The sequence below is a fragment of the Stegodyphus dumicola genome, chromosome 11 (genome assembly GCF_044657685.1).
Source record: "Stegodyphus dumicola isolate Sdum_Otavi_A_Nest chromosome 11, ASM4465768v1".
Lineage (NCBI taxonomy): Eukaryota > Metazoa > Arthropoda > Arachnida > Araneae > Eresidae > Stegodyphus > Stegodyphus dumicola.
Genome location: NC_140778.1, coordinates 94690028 through 94704125, shown reverse-complemented (window position 1 = coordinate 94704125; position 14098 = coordinate 94690028). Strand labels below are relative to the sequence as shown.

At 39.5% G+C, this 14098-nt stretch overlaps 1 protein-coding gene across 1 annotated transcript in view; it reads left to right on the top strand.

Annotated features, from left to right (window-relative positions):
• Positions 1-14098, top strand: part of LOC118194239 (MAM and LDL-receptor class A domain-containing protein 1-like) — a 458361-nt gene that overhangs the window by 50842 nt on the left and 393421 nt on the right. The window contains exons 7-8 of the mRNA XM_085827015.1: positions 9964-10055; positions 12800-12890. Coding sequence (XP_085683141.1) covers positions 9964-10055; positions 12800-12890 — 183 coding nt within the window. The remainder of the gene's footprint in view (positions 1-9963; positions 10056-12799; positions 12891-14098) is intronic.

Below are 14098 nucleotides of genomic sequence, written 5' to 3'. Positions count from 1 at the left end.
GTATGAACTTACTACTAAAAGCCGCCGTTACCCCGTCAACGCTGTACGACGTGTTTCCGCGAGCTCGCTTTTCGCCTTATTATTTTAAGTTAGTTTTGATATAGTTTACACAAGAGTTATATCAATTTAAAGTTCTTCAAAAGCTGAGCAATTTGATATGCATCTGGAGCGATTCCGTTTATTAGCGGTGGATTAATTAAGTCTTTAAAGCAGAAGTCATTGTTCGTATCGCGATCTCGTGATATCTGCTGAGGGTTACCGTGACCCCGTGAAGTGCCGTTTGTGGTGTTTACGTCTAATAAGATTTCTCTGGCACCTACAGGCATCCAGTTTCAATCCTAGTACCATTGGAAAGTGGAAGATATGATCTCTTCATTGATACCAGTGCTGTGATTGTGAAGTGTTTGTGCGATTTATTACAGTGTTTTTATTGTGCGACATAAAAGTGCCATAGTTCTGGATTAATCTGCCCTTATCTCCGGTCTAAGTGGGAATATCGACACCATTCTTAGACGATAAGGTAGGCTTTTAGATTACCTTTCTTTTAGTGTATCATTCGTCCTGCTAGCTTAATTAGTGACTGAGCGCCGTAAGATTTAATTGCAATTTTCTTGTGTGACCTTGTTCTTTCCCCGGTATCCTCACCCGGCTCGTTTTTACGACACAGCGGTGAAGGGTCGGTCCAGCAGGACAGGTCGCCTTTTGAACTTGTCGGACAAATCCTTGTCAAGCTCTTCTAGCGCATGCGCGCATAGTAGAGTGCAGTTGCTAGAAGTCTTGCACGTGCTTTTGTTTACAATTTGAACTTAGCTGCACGGTAATTAGCCAGCCTTTAGTACACCCAAATTTTTAACCCTGCTCTAGTTTTTCACTGTGCATTTAACTTTTATTCTATTATATTTATTTTTTTATTAATTTATCATCATTATTATAATTTTTATACTTATTTAATTTCATCTTCCTGTAAATTTTTGTTTATGCTTATTTACTGATAGCCATCTATTGTACTCTGTTTCCATACCTTGTTAAGTTCGTTTAGATTTTATTTCTGTATATGCAATTATTCTGTGTATTGTATACATTGTATGAGAAATAGGCTCTGTGGCTGGTTTCTTCACAGCATTCAGTTCCGTAAATTTAGCATTTGTGACGGAAATAAATGAGTTTTCTGTAAATTCCATCACATCTCATTTACTTGTCACCTTGTACTCGTGCACGCTAACTGTTGGCAGCGCTTTCATTGCACGCACTTATATTTAATTGTATTGCCTTAGATTATGTAACTTTACGCTTTTTATTGTAATTCTGCATATTAACTGTCATTGTCTGCATTCATCCTAATTAATTACACAAGCTTTAATTAGCTATAACTGATTCCCTTATATTTCGCTAAACATAACAACGCTAGTTCTCTCTCTCTCTTTTTTTTTTTTTTTTCTTATCTTTAATTTGAACCGGGGAATATTCAGTAGACACTTAAATTTTGCAATTTAAATTCAGTTGTCTATACATATATATATAATGTAAGAAAGGAATACTAACTTAACTTAAAAGAAACTTCATATTAAAATAATAACTACTACAAGCTGCTATTTTTTTGGCTTATACTATAGTATTATAATAATATGTATAGTGTAGTATTAGTGCTATGGTGTTTAGTATAGATATATAATAATATACATCTATATGTAACCTCTGTACACGCATTGTAATATTTGGTTTATAATAATAGTATATACATTATTTGTGCTGTGGTGTGTATTATTATAGTGTATATATTGTAGTATTTGTGCTATATTTTAGTATACATATGTGTTATATTTAGTAATTTCGTGTGACACTCTGTGATTTGTGCCTTTACTTAACACTCTCCTACCTTGCACATGTGCCACTCGGAACTGTGAATCAGCGTAAGTACTCATTACCTGGTGAAAATAAGTGATTAATGACCTAGCGAATTAGTGGCCTATTAACGAACTCTGATCTAGTGACAGTAACACAGATCTTCGCAGTGCTACTTTTCAGTGATTTAGTGTAAATTCGGCCGACAATGATTAATACAGGTACCTCTGCAGTTCTAAATACATCCAACCTCGATTCTCTAGTAAATTCCAGTGTCGTGTCTCACGAAGAAAAGATTGAAACATTGCACGCAGAGTGCACTCGTATAGCGCAAGTAAAACGAGGAGGGAAACCTCTGCTTCCCTTATACATACGGAGTAGCTTACTGGAAACACTACAGGCCCTTAAGTCTCTGGCACTAGAAGGTCCCTTCTGTAGGGTATCACCACAGATCAAGGAAGCCTCAACCAATACGGATCACGTGGTTACTAAGAACGCAAAAGTTGCTGTTAACTCAGACACACTGCAAGAAGCATCTCATATTTCTCCTCCTCATCCTACCTTTGCTGAAATCCTCAAACAAAGAAGTGCCTCATTAAGACAGACCAAACAGCCCAGCTTGCTGATTGCGCCAAAGAAGAACATTTCACACATTGAGCTAAGAGAAGAATTACGCACAAAGGCGCCGATTTCTAAACTTCCAGTGGCTGTGGAAAAGATTGTAGTGCACAAGAAGGGCGGCTTCGAGGTGTTCTGCAAATCCTCGGATGACCTCACACTCCTGGAGGCACAATTACAAAGAGCGGAAATTCCGGCAGACTTTCAACACCCTCCAAGACGAAAACCACGTTGTACAGTACACAATGTTGCAGAGGACACGAAGCCTGAGGAACTCGTGGATGAACTCAGTACAGCCACGGCAGCCCCAAGAAACACCTTTAGACCGCTCTTCAAGCTCAAGGAACGCAAGGAAAAGAACGTCAAATGGGTCTTTGAATGTGACCCGCATAGCTTCGCAGCAGCTCTCCGAATCAGACATTTATACACAGGATGGCATACACACACCATCCGCGAATATCTCGGGATCAAGCGCTGCTTTAAATGTCAACAGCTTGGCCACCTTCAAGTCTCGTGTCCTTGCAAATACCAGTACTGGGCGTACTGTGCAGGTCCACTCCACGTGCGAGACTGTCACTCACGAAAAACAGCATGCATCAATTGTGGGGACGCAAATCATAAGCACGGAATGCAGTACGATACCAGGCACCCAGCTTACCACAATGCCTGTCCTGAGTATCAGAGAACAGCAAAACGAGTCAGAGATGCCACGGAATATTAACACAGACAATAATGTCAACGCCCAGACGCAAGACACGTCTGTTGGTCATTTCCCTACACGAGCAGATCCAATGACTGATTTCAACATACGACACATTGACCAAAGTGCACTAAAAATAGTTCAGATTAACCTGCAAAGAGCTAGAGCAGCAACGGCGCAAGTCATTCAGTACGCCATGGAAACGGAAACAAACTTCATCTTAGCCCAGGAACCTTACCTTTACGACAACAGAGTGTCCGAGTTTCCTCTCTCGTGGACTGTATTTCAGGGCAATACTGCCGAAGGCCCGCGAACGGCATTAATATGCTGCCAACAGAAATGGTCTCCCACCATCGTTCTAGCCTCACGCGATATAATAACTATAGCTGTAGAGACATTAAACATCAATGTGCTTATCACGATGTTTACCTTTCACCATCTGAAGACATGACACACTCTTTGGAACTAATTCAGAGAACTCTTGTACAATATCCCAGTGCATCTGCTTGCACATCTGCTTGCAGGTGACTTTAATGCGCACTCGAAAGTTTGGAACTACCCAAGCACAGACGCAAGAGGGAGAACCATAGAAGATTTCTTGGCCAGCAATGATTTAACTTTGCACAACACTGAAGACAGTCCTCCAACGTATGAAACGGTTCATGGTAGGGGTTGGTCTGATCTAACCTTGACCTCAGCTTCATTGGCCCCATTTATCCAACAATGGACGGTGCAAGACTTACCATCCAACTCTGATCATTTGTATATTACAATATTTGCCATCCACATACGAGAATGACCCTCAAGCGCTATAAGCTTACAAAGCAAAAGACTGCACAATTCATAAACAAAGTTCGTTTTTCCCTTAGAAGCGCAGAGGAAGATCTCACAGCATGCACTACATCCCAGGACCTGGAGTCGTTCACCAGCTCTCTGATCTCCACAATACAGGACATCTGCAACAGTACTTTTTCCCTGAAGACACGGAAAACGCTGCATATGCCGAACTGGTGGACGAAAGATCTCCGAGCGCAGCGCAGTAAAACACGCGCAATGAGAAGGCGCATGAAAGGAGAATACGACCAGGAAGCTAGGCTGGCACTCAGCATCTCATACCGAAAGGCGCAAGCGGAATATAAAAGAGCAATTCTTAATGCAAAGCTTGCGTGTTGGAGAAACTTTTGCACTAATAACACCGATATTTATGGTGCGCTATTCAAAATAGCACTAGGTAGTGTCTTTAAACCGCCACAGCTTCGCCTTTTTGACAGTTCACCACCCGAGCAAGAGACTACAAAGGAGGCAGTACTTTCCAAAATCATGGATGCAGTCTTTCCCAACGACAGTCAGGAGGAATTCACAGAAAATTTTCACCTGGCATACCAGCTCTTCACGACGGCAACTGACGATCCTCCCTTTCAGGATCCGGAAGTCAACGCTATCATGCGTATTCTGCCCAAGCGAAAAGCACGAGGCCCTGACTCGCTTGATTACAGCATAGTCAAAGCTGTACACAAGGCAAAACCCGGATTCCTTTGCAAGTATTTCAACAAATTGCTGGAGCACAGGTATTTTCCAGTGGCATTCAAAACGGGGCAATTTTGCCAAACCTGAGAAGCATCCGAATGACCCTACCTCCTTCCGCCCGATATGCTTGTTGTCGGCAATAGGGAAGGTTTTAGAAAAACTTGCAGTCACCAGACTAAAGCATTACCTCACCCGGAAAAAATTCTTGTCGCAGCTACAATTCGGTTTCAGGGAAAGCATATCAACGGTCCATGCCCTTGATCTTCTTCAGAAAGAAATCACGGAAGCTCGCAGTAACAATCAACACGTAGCAGTACTAAGTTTAGATCTCCAAAGTGCATTTGATTCCCTGTGGTGGCCTGCTGTGCTCGAAGCCCTGCACACAGCTGATATTCCAAACAATCTTTTACAGTTTTTAAAAGCTACCTCAGCAACAGAAAATTCATAGTTGTGCACGACGGAGGAATCATTACCAGACAACAGACAAGGGGCTGTTCACAGGGATCATGCGCTGGTCCTGTCCTATGGAACATGACTTTCAATTCGATCTTGTGCACTCAGTGGCCGGAAGGAGCGAAGGCATTTGCATTTGCAGATGATGCTACATTCATCGTCAGAGGACACAGCAGGCACGTTCTCGAAGCCCGCTGCAATGACGTTATCTCGCAGTTTGACATGCTCTGCAATCAAAAGAAGCTACGAATCTCGGAGAACAAGTCGAAATATATAATATTCCATAAACCTGGCCAGACACTCCTTCGCAATCCATGTATTAATCTTAGACAAAAGAGAGTAAAACGAGTGAAAGAACTAAAGCTTCTCGGCTTATTAATCGATGAAAAACTCTCCTGGCTCCCTCATTTGCGAGCTCAACGCATTAAAGCTCATAGAATAGCCTCCCGAATAAAGGGCATGCAAGGCTCAGACTGGGGGCTCCGGCCCCACATCCTAAAGATAATATACAGCACAGTGGTAGAAAAAATACTTATCTATGGAGCGGCCATATGGGCACTTCCAATGACTACAAGGAAGCAACAAATTTTGAACAGCGTTCAACGCCCATTTGTTTTGGCCATCACGAGGGCCTACAGGACCACAGCGACTGCAGCAGCCACAGTGCTGGCTGGACTTATTCCACTGCACATACGGGCCCAAATGGAAGCGGTCATCGCAAAAGTTACTCTCCTTAAGCAACCTGCTCAATACCAGAACCTCCATTTCTCACCGGAGGACTTTGAGAGCAATCTACAAGTTGCGGAAGTACACCCGGCCCTTTTATGCAAGAATGTCCATGCTTAAAAAACGATGCTTGAAGACAACAACGATCACTCTAATGCCCTTAAGATTTATACAGATGGCTCCCAGGTGAATGGAACGACAGGCTGTAGCTATACCATCAAACGAAATGGAAGCACCTTAAGGTCTTGGAAAGGCTTTCTGGGCGCAGGCAACTCGGTCTTTCAGGCGGAAGCCGAAGCCATACGCCAGGCAATCCTAGCAGCGAGTCAATTTAGCTACTCCACCGCAGAAATACACACCGACAGCCTGTCAGCAATTCATGCAATTCGGAATCCTTTTCACAGGTCGCCCATCATAGGGCGCATTCAGCAAACCCTGCACCAGTACAAAGGACGCATCCTCATCTTCTGGATTAAAGCACACGCTGGACACCAGGGAAATGAGGAGGCAGATTTACTAGCCAAAGAAGCCGCGAGCAATCTCGATGCGGAACAACTGGCAATAAAATTACCAAAATCCTATGTAAAGAACGCTGTTCTAAACGCCGCACTCAAGCAATGGCAGGAAGAGTGGAATTCTATTCCGCAAGGAAGAAGGACCTACGAATTCGCTCACAAAGTCAGCCTTGAGAGACAGATATCTCAGCCACACATCACCAGATTTATAACGGGTCATGGTCCATTCCCCGATTATTTTCTAGAGCGAAGAATAACAAACACCAACATCTGTGTGTGTGGCCAGCCAGGTAGCCCGGACCATTATGTCACCTTCTGCCCACTAACATGAGAGTGGCACATGCCGTTTTACAACACAGATCCAGCCTATGAAAGATTCTTCATTCGCCAATCAGCGGTACTTAAAAAACTCAAAAGTATTATGGACAGACTGCAAGCATTAGGCCAGGACTTGTGTGATTCGGCTTAACCACAACCCTATCCTTTATGTAAATGTATATTAATGTATAAGTGTATCATTTCTATTACTGTATGTATAGCCACTTAGGATGATACACGATTACGTGTTGCCATTATTCTTCATCTATCGTATAATGTATAAGTGCCATTTTCAGTATTTCATTTCCATTAATGTATAAGTCTTTAAAAGTATCATTTGTACTAATATATATGTATAGCCAAGTAAGGTAATACACGAATATGTGTAACCTTTAATTGTCATCGTTCACACTGATACACAATTTTCATTCTCAGTGTATCATTTCTGTCAACGTATAGGTGTGTATGTATCATTTTTATTGATGTGTGTATAGTCCAGTAGAATAATGTATGATTATGTGTTTTCATTTATCGCCATCATTTGTATGTGTTTATGCATATCATTTCTAGTAGTTTATGTATAGTCATATAGGATGACACACGATTACGTGTATTCATTAATTGTCATCTTCTGCATTATTGCGCCAGTTGCGTCAGTGTTTCATTTCTTTTAATGTATAAGTGTTTATTGTTTGCATATCTCATTAACCCCTTAGACCAATATACATATGTATCCAATGTACCTATACCACCAATGTACCTATGTATGAAACTTTTTATTAATTGTATACTGAAGCATATATATGCACACGCCCTTGTTTGGCCACGTCAATACCACATATTCTCCATTAATATATTTCCGATGCAGCCCTTTCAGGAAGTCGCCAGGGTTGTGTTGTTCTAAATAGGTGCGGGTACCGGACGACACCCGATTTGTCATATTAAGCTGTCCGGGTGTCCGGGCCCTGCATTCACCTGTCTATTGATATTCAACTACACAGTACTGGGTGTAAGGAAGTTTGAAATTATATTACTTTTCTGTACAGCACATATGAATTAAAACGACAATGGTACATATTGTTCTTATTGTTTGTGACCAGAAATTTGTTTCTTCACTTATCTCAAAATAAATTACTTTCTTCAACAATTTTATATACTTTATTCAATGTTCAGAACGTTTAAATTTGTTTGATAATGTACACAAATTGAAACTGAAAGAGTGTTAAGAAAACTTTCAAGTACAATTATGAATAGAGTTATTATGTATTACTAAAAGAAGAGCAATATTTTGGCAAATGGGTTTGAATGGGTTCCTTAATCGATTATCGATTTCTGTGAACACTGTTAAATTGTCCCGTACGGGGCATTTACAAATTAATTGCCTTTCCACCGGGAATCAAATTACGATTCATCACCAAAACCATCATCAATCCATCACCGGAACTTGTGGAGACTGTTAAATTGTCAGGAGCAGGGCACCTAAAATTTAATTGATCTTTCATCGGGAATCAAATTACGATTTATCATCGAAAACACCATCGATCCATCATCGAAACTTGTGGAGACTGTTAAATTGTCCGGAGCAAGTCACCTAAAAATTAATTGATATTTCATCGGTAATCGAATTACGATTCATCATCTAAAACATCATCGATCCATCATCGGAACTTGTAGAGATTGTTAAATTGTTAAATTGTCCGGAGCAAGGCACCTAAAAATTAATTGATCTTTCATCGGGATCGAATTACGATTCATCATCGAAAACATCATCGGAATTTGTGGAGACTGTTAAATTGTCCGGGGCAAGGCACCTAAAAATTAATTGATCTTTCATAGGGAATCGAATTACAATTCATCATCGATCTATCATCGAAAATTGTGGAGACTGTTAAGTTGTCCGAAACGGAACGCTTGAAAATGTTAATTGCACTTTCATCGGGAATCGAATTACGGTTTTCCGTCTGCTAGAGGGACTTTAAGAGCATATATAGTTGGAATGCTGTTATTCCTCACAAGCTCAAAAATTTAGAGGAAATAAGTTAAAATGTCTTGATATACGATGTTGCACGCGTAATTGATACCTAAATTACTCTTGTGTACATTACTGTCTTGATCATGACAATTTTCGGTTATCTGATATGTCATGGAGATTTAATCGATGCTAGGAATTATTTTTTCTCCATTTCTAGACAAGCATTTCCTCCTAAAAGGGAGAGGGCTCAAATCTGATATACGTAATATTTTTACAAAATTTACTCCAGCATAAGTTTTCTTGTTTGCCTAATTTTAAAATTTTATATCGGCACAGTGAGCATGTGTATTTTAAAAATAAGTTTTCTAAGAACCATACACCATCAGATAGCATTCTAATATTAGATACGAAAGTGTACATTCAAATCTAGTGCAGATTGCGGTTAAAAATTGAATACTGATATTCGTGTGCTTAAACGCAATTCCTTTTCAAATGCTGTTATCTCGCTGCCCTCTATTTGATTAGCGAAGAATGGCAATTCATCGTTCGGAAAACATTACAATAAAAACACCAAAAATTGCGCAACATCTTCTTGGTAGCGACTTTATCGTTTAAAAAGTGCTCATGAAGAAAAGAGGACAACATTTCGAGCATGTCACATATGATGGTAAAGAAAATTTGTCGTTTAATATTGATAACGGGAATAAAGTGTGTGTTATGTAAATTTCTTCTTTAGTATATCATTCTTCAGCTTGCAGTATATGATCTCTGTTCACAGTAGTGGAAAATTTCTATACGAAGTAAATTACATTTTCTGTTGTGGTTAAACCTCTTTTACAAGATCGTAAGTATAATTATTTCAATACAAAATAATTTTTATAGGTAATTATTAATGTATTATTTTTAATAAAATAGATAATTCCCTCATAAAATTCCATAAATATTATGATACATAATTCGAATATCATATTATTTATCGGATTCTATGCGGGAATTATTCTTTTATGTGATTAGAATATATTTTATATGATTAGTTTCACTAAAATTTAAAAAAAAAAAGTACTTTTAATTTAGGCCTAAATAATTGCACTTTGACAGCTGAGGAGGATTGTTCGGTAGTCAAACCATCGAAACCAGTCCTGGAAAATTTCTAAATATAACGCTGATTTTTGTTGTTTGATTGCTAAATAAAACTGCTTAATTTATTTAATAGAAATCTATGTTGGCATCACATTTGAGTTTAAACTTCACTGCCCTTTTTATGATTTAAATACTGTATGTTTTTCATTTAGGCACAATATTAGTGACAAAAGCGAAGAACACTACGAGACACAGAGTATGGACGTACGCGGAAGCCAAGGCAGAGATATCAAAAAATTACTGGGTAATAAAATCAAATATTCTCACCATTATAAATCAAATATCACGATTTTTGACTTAAAGAGGTCGTCAAAACTGAGAGGAAAACGATAATAACCTTGGATTGACTTTGAGGGGAAAGTGAATATTAAATACTACTACTACTAATAATAATAAGTACAATAAAGTACAATGTTAATTTCAAATGTAAACGAATGTTGGCCTCCTTAGCCTTAGCTCCATAATTCTACAGCTGTTGCATGCAGATTAACTAAAGGCATAAAAACCTTAACCGGAACACGACAGCAACATAATTCATTCACATTTAAAGCAAAAAATGCACAATTTACCAACATGTGAGGAAAAAAAAACTGAGCTCACGGAGCCGATTAACAGAGTTGGTGTATATATATATCACGTATATCAATACACAGGGTGACTTCAAAGTCGTTAACATTTCAAAACTCAATAATTCATGGAATAATGTAGGTGGAGAGGTAAAAATTGACACACCTGTTTTAAATGACATACGATTTATTGAAAGTAAAAAAAAAAAAAAAGTTAGTGGTACGCTGATATATTACATCAGGGTTTCTTAAACTTTTTTCAGTCACGACCCCTTTTGATCACTGAGATTCTTTTGCGACTCCCCCCAACGCCCCATAATATTTACAAAAATTCTGTGGGACCTCATAAGTATTGCGCAAATCCAACACACGCGTGAGTGAAACTGTCAATTTTTTCACTTGTACTGTAATATACTATTGCAATCATTAACTTTAATTTCTAATTTTAAGACATAAAACAATGTAAAAATTTTAAATAAGTAACAGACGAAATGACAGCGTCACGTGCAAAGCAAGGAAAATGAACGTTTGGATTATAAAAAGAATGCGTCGAAACGTTTTCGTTTTTTCTATGTCTGTATTGTCTTTATCTATTTTCAGATACATTGTGTAAAAATATTTGGTAATTGTAAAATTATTATAATAAGTTAAAGAAATATCAAAACTGCTAAAATTTTTGGCGCCCCCTGCTGCAGGTCTCGCGACCCCCAAGGGGGTCGCTACCCGCTGTTTAAGAAACCCTGTGTTACATAATCGCACCATCCCTAGTCTGGCTGATAAACACCTGTTGGAAGGTATGACTTTTATGCAGGATGGAGCTCCACCTCCATATTGCTAGAGGTGTCAGAGATCTTTTGCACACATCGTTTGGGGAGGATCACGTGCTGACCTGCCACTTCCATCGTGCTTGAGCTGTCAAGTCTTCAGATTTCAATCCATATGATTACTGGATTTGGAGTTACCTGAAATCGCAAGTCTACCGCGATCGTTCGACCTCATTAGGGATGCAAAAGACAACATCCGACGGCAATTTCTCACCATATGCTATACAGTGCTGTTCACAACGCTGTGCCTCGACTACAGGTATTGTTGATCAATGACGGCTGACATTTGTTACAAAGAAGTAACTGACATTTGCTGACATTTGTTACATAGTCTTTGGTAAAAATGAATAGTTACGCTAATTATTGCTTTTGCCATCATAGGAAGGGCCATCTGTATGCACTTTGCTTTCAATAAAACCTCACGACATTTCAAGCATGTGTGTCAGTTTTTAATTCTCTTTTTTATTTTATATATATTTGACCGCCCATGGTCAAGTGGATAGCGCGTCGCGCAGCTACACCACATCTCCGAGGTTCGATACTCGGTCTGGACTGATTCAGCCTTTGATCCCCTAAGTGGATCGATAAAATGTGTGTGTGTATTAAATTATGGCAAAGCACACTAGGGCTATCTGCCTAAGGGGAGGGATGCCTTCGTGGAGGATTTTCTAAGGGAAACTGGCTCGTATACACGTTACACATGGGGAAAACCACGAAAACGCCCATGCAGCCAGCCCGTTCGCGGGATTCGAACCTCGGACCGAACTACCAGTGTTCAGCGATTTTACCGCTCGGCCGCTGGTGGGCACGGATCGATAAAATGAGTACCGAGTTTGTTTGGGAACTAAACACCAGGATTCTACGACAAGCCGATCACTTGTCCAGGGCATATGCTGATGTCCTCCGGAGTCCAAATGGTCAAGAAAGCAGAATAGGGTCACTGCAGGCCGTGGGCCAGTACGGCTCTTCCGCCACTTATGTTATAGCAGTCCTATATGCAAAATTTCAACGTTGTAACATTATACGACTACTCGTTTTTGAATTATGGGAGATACATACATACGTACAGACACCACGAAAATACCTTTTCTGAACCCCTTTTAAATCCATTTGACAATCTGTTTTGAGAAAAAGAGTCCTTTATTCTGTCCGTACGTTCGGATGTCACCCCAAAACATTGTTGAACTGGATTTGAAAATAGTCAAAATGGATATTTTCGTTGAAGTATGATACCCACAATTTTTCTCGATTACAATACTTCTTTAGTACGAGAAAATAAAAATGTCAGAATTCATAAAAAATTGTAAGTTTCACGAGATTGGCAGCTCAGAAAGCTCTTACAACTCAACATTTAAATTACAATTGAAACTTATGTACAAAAAAAAATGTGAGATTAAAACATTAACAATGCTATTAAACGTCATTTTAAGTGCATGGACGTAATTGAAATTCTTATCTTACTTAGATGAGAAGGGGTAAAACAATTATGGTTACATATATTTTATGCTGCTTTTCTTCTACTACTATCTGTAATTCATAAAATGAATAAGAAACGCAAACTTATAATATGTGATATTAATAAATAATTTCGTTTATAGATTGCATTTACTGCCGGTATAAAGAGCAACCTCCCAGCACTCGTTGCAGTAGACGATATCAAACTATTTCCAGGAAGTTGCCCTGAAGCAGGTATGCTAAAACTAAATGTTTATTGCAAAATCTAAAACAACTGACTTTTATTTACCATAGTTTCTTTTCGCCGGTTTTTTCAACTAATTTTATCGTCAGAAAATCGAAAAAGATAATTTTTGTGAAATTGTACGTGAAATTGTTGTATTTCTTTTGTATAATAATAATAGTATAGGCTGTCCTGCTCCGTGAACTCAATAACACTGCAGGTCTACTTCCCCTTTGGGCACGTCGTGGAGGTTCAACCTCCACCATTACCCTACAAGGGAGCAGAGCACCACCTGGATAAGACACCAGGCAGCACCGATCGTCAAATGCTCCTACCAGTCACTTGGGCGAGCCCGTCGCAGCGGGACATTACCCAGCGAACCCGGGGGAAAACCCCCGGGCTACTAGTACCACGCCGCGCTAGGACGTGCCAGACTCCGAGGCCGGCCAATAAGTGACCTTTCCCAGAGCCTTCAGAACCACCAAGTTCATAAATTTTATACCCCCGTGGCCGAGACTGCCTAGGTAAAGATCCTAGCCAGTAGCTTCGCAGAGTTCTCCTTCGACCCCCGTAACATGAAAATCTAAAGAAGCAAAGCTTGCCGAAAAATGTAAGTATACGAGAGCAAATCTGTTTAACGTTATGGCTATCTCGCTAAATTGGCGAGATATCGGCAAACTGGTAACAGTTTTGGCGATTAATTTTGTCACCAAATTTGGCGAAATATCGGTTAAAGTAGCGAAATTTGGCGACTAATCGGCGACACTTTGATTCAGGCTCCGTATCACTATAATATGTATTGCAACTGAAAAACTGTAATTGATTTTGGATGCTCTGAAACAGTATTCCGCCTGCCTTTCAATGATTCCAAGTAGCAGAAAGTACTAGAAATATTTCTGAAGTCGGGTAAAAACTATATAAAAACGGATAGAGCATTTTCTCTTAGTAGTTGTTGCAGTTGTTAGCTGAGAGCAAATCTGGAGAGCACTGTCTTTTAGATACGCTTTGCATTCTGTTATGTTTAACATTCTTAGTAGTTTGACGTGTAACTACTCATTGTGCGCTGTGATATTGTGAAGAGTTTGCTGAAAGTTCCACGGCTCTGAAGTGTTTCTTTTCATAAAGTAAATGTTATCAACCTATCATCAGAGCTGTGTGCATTCAATCTGTTATGAACCCGGAAGCACGCAACAAAAAAATTAAAAAGGCAAGTTTATTT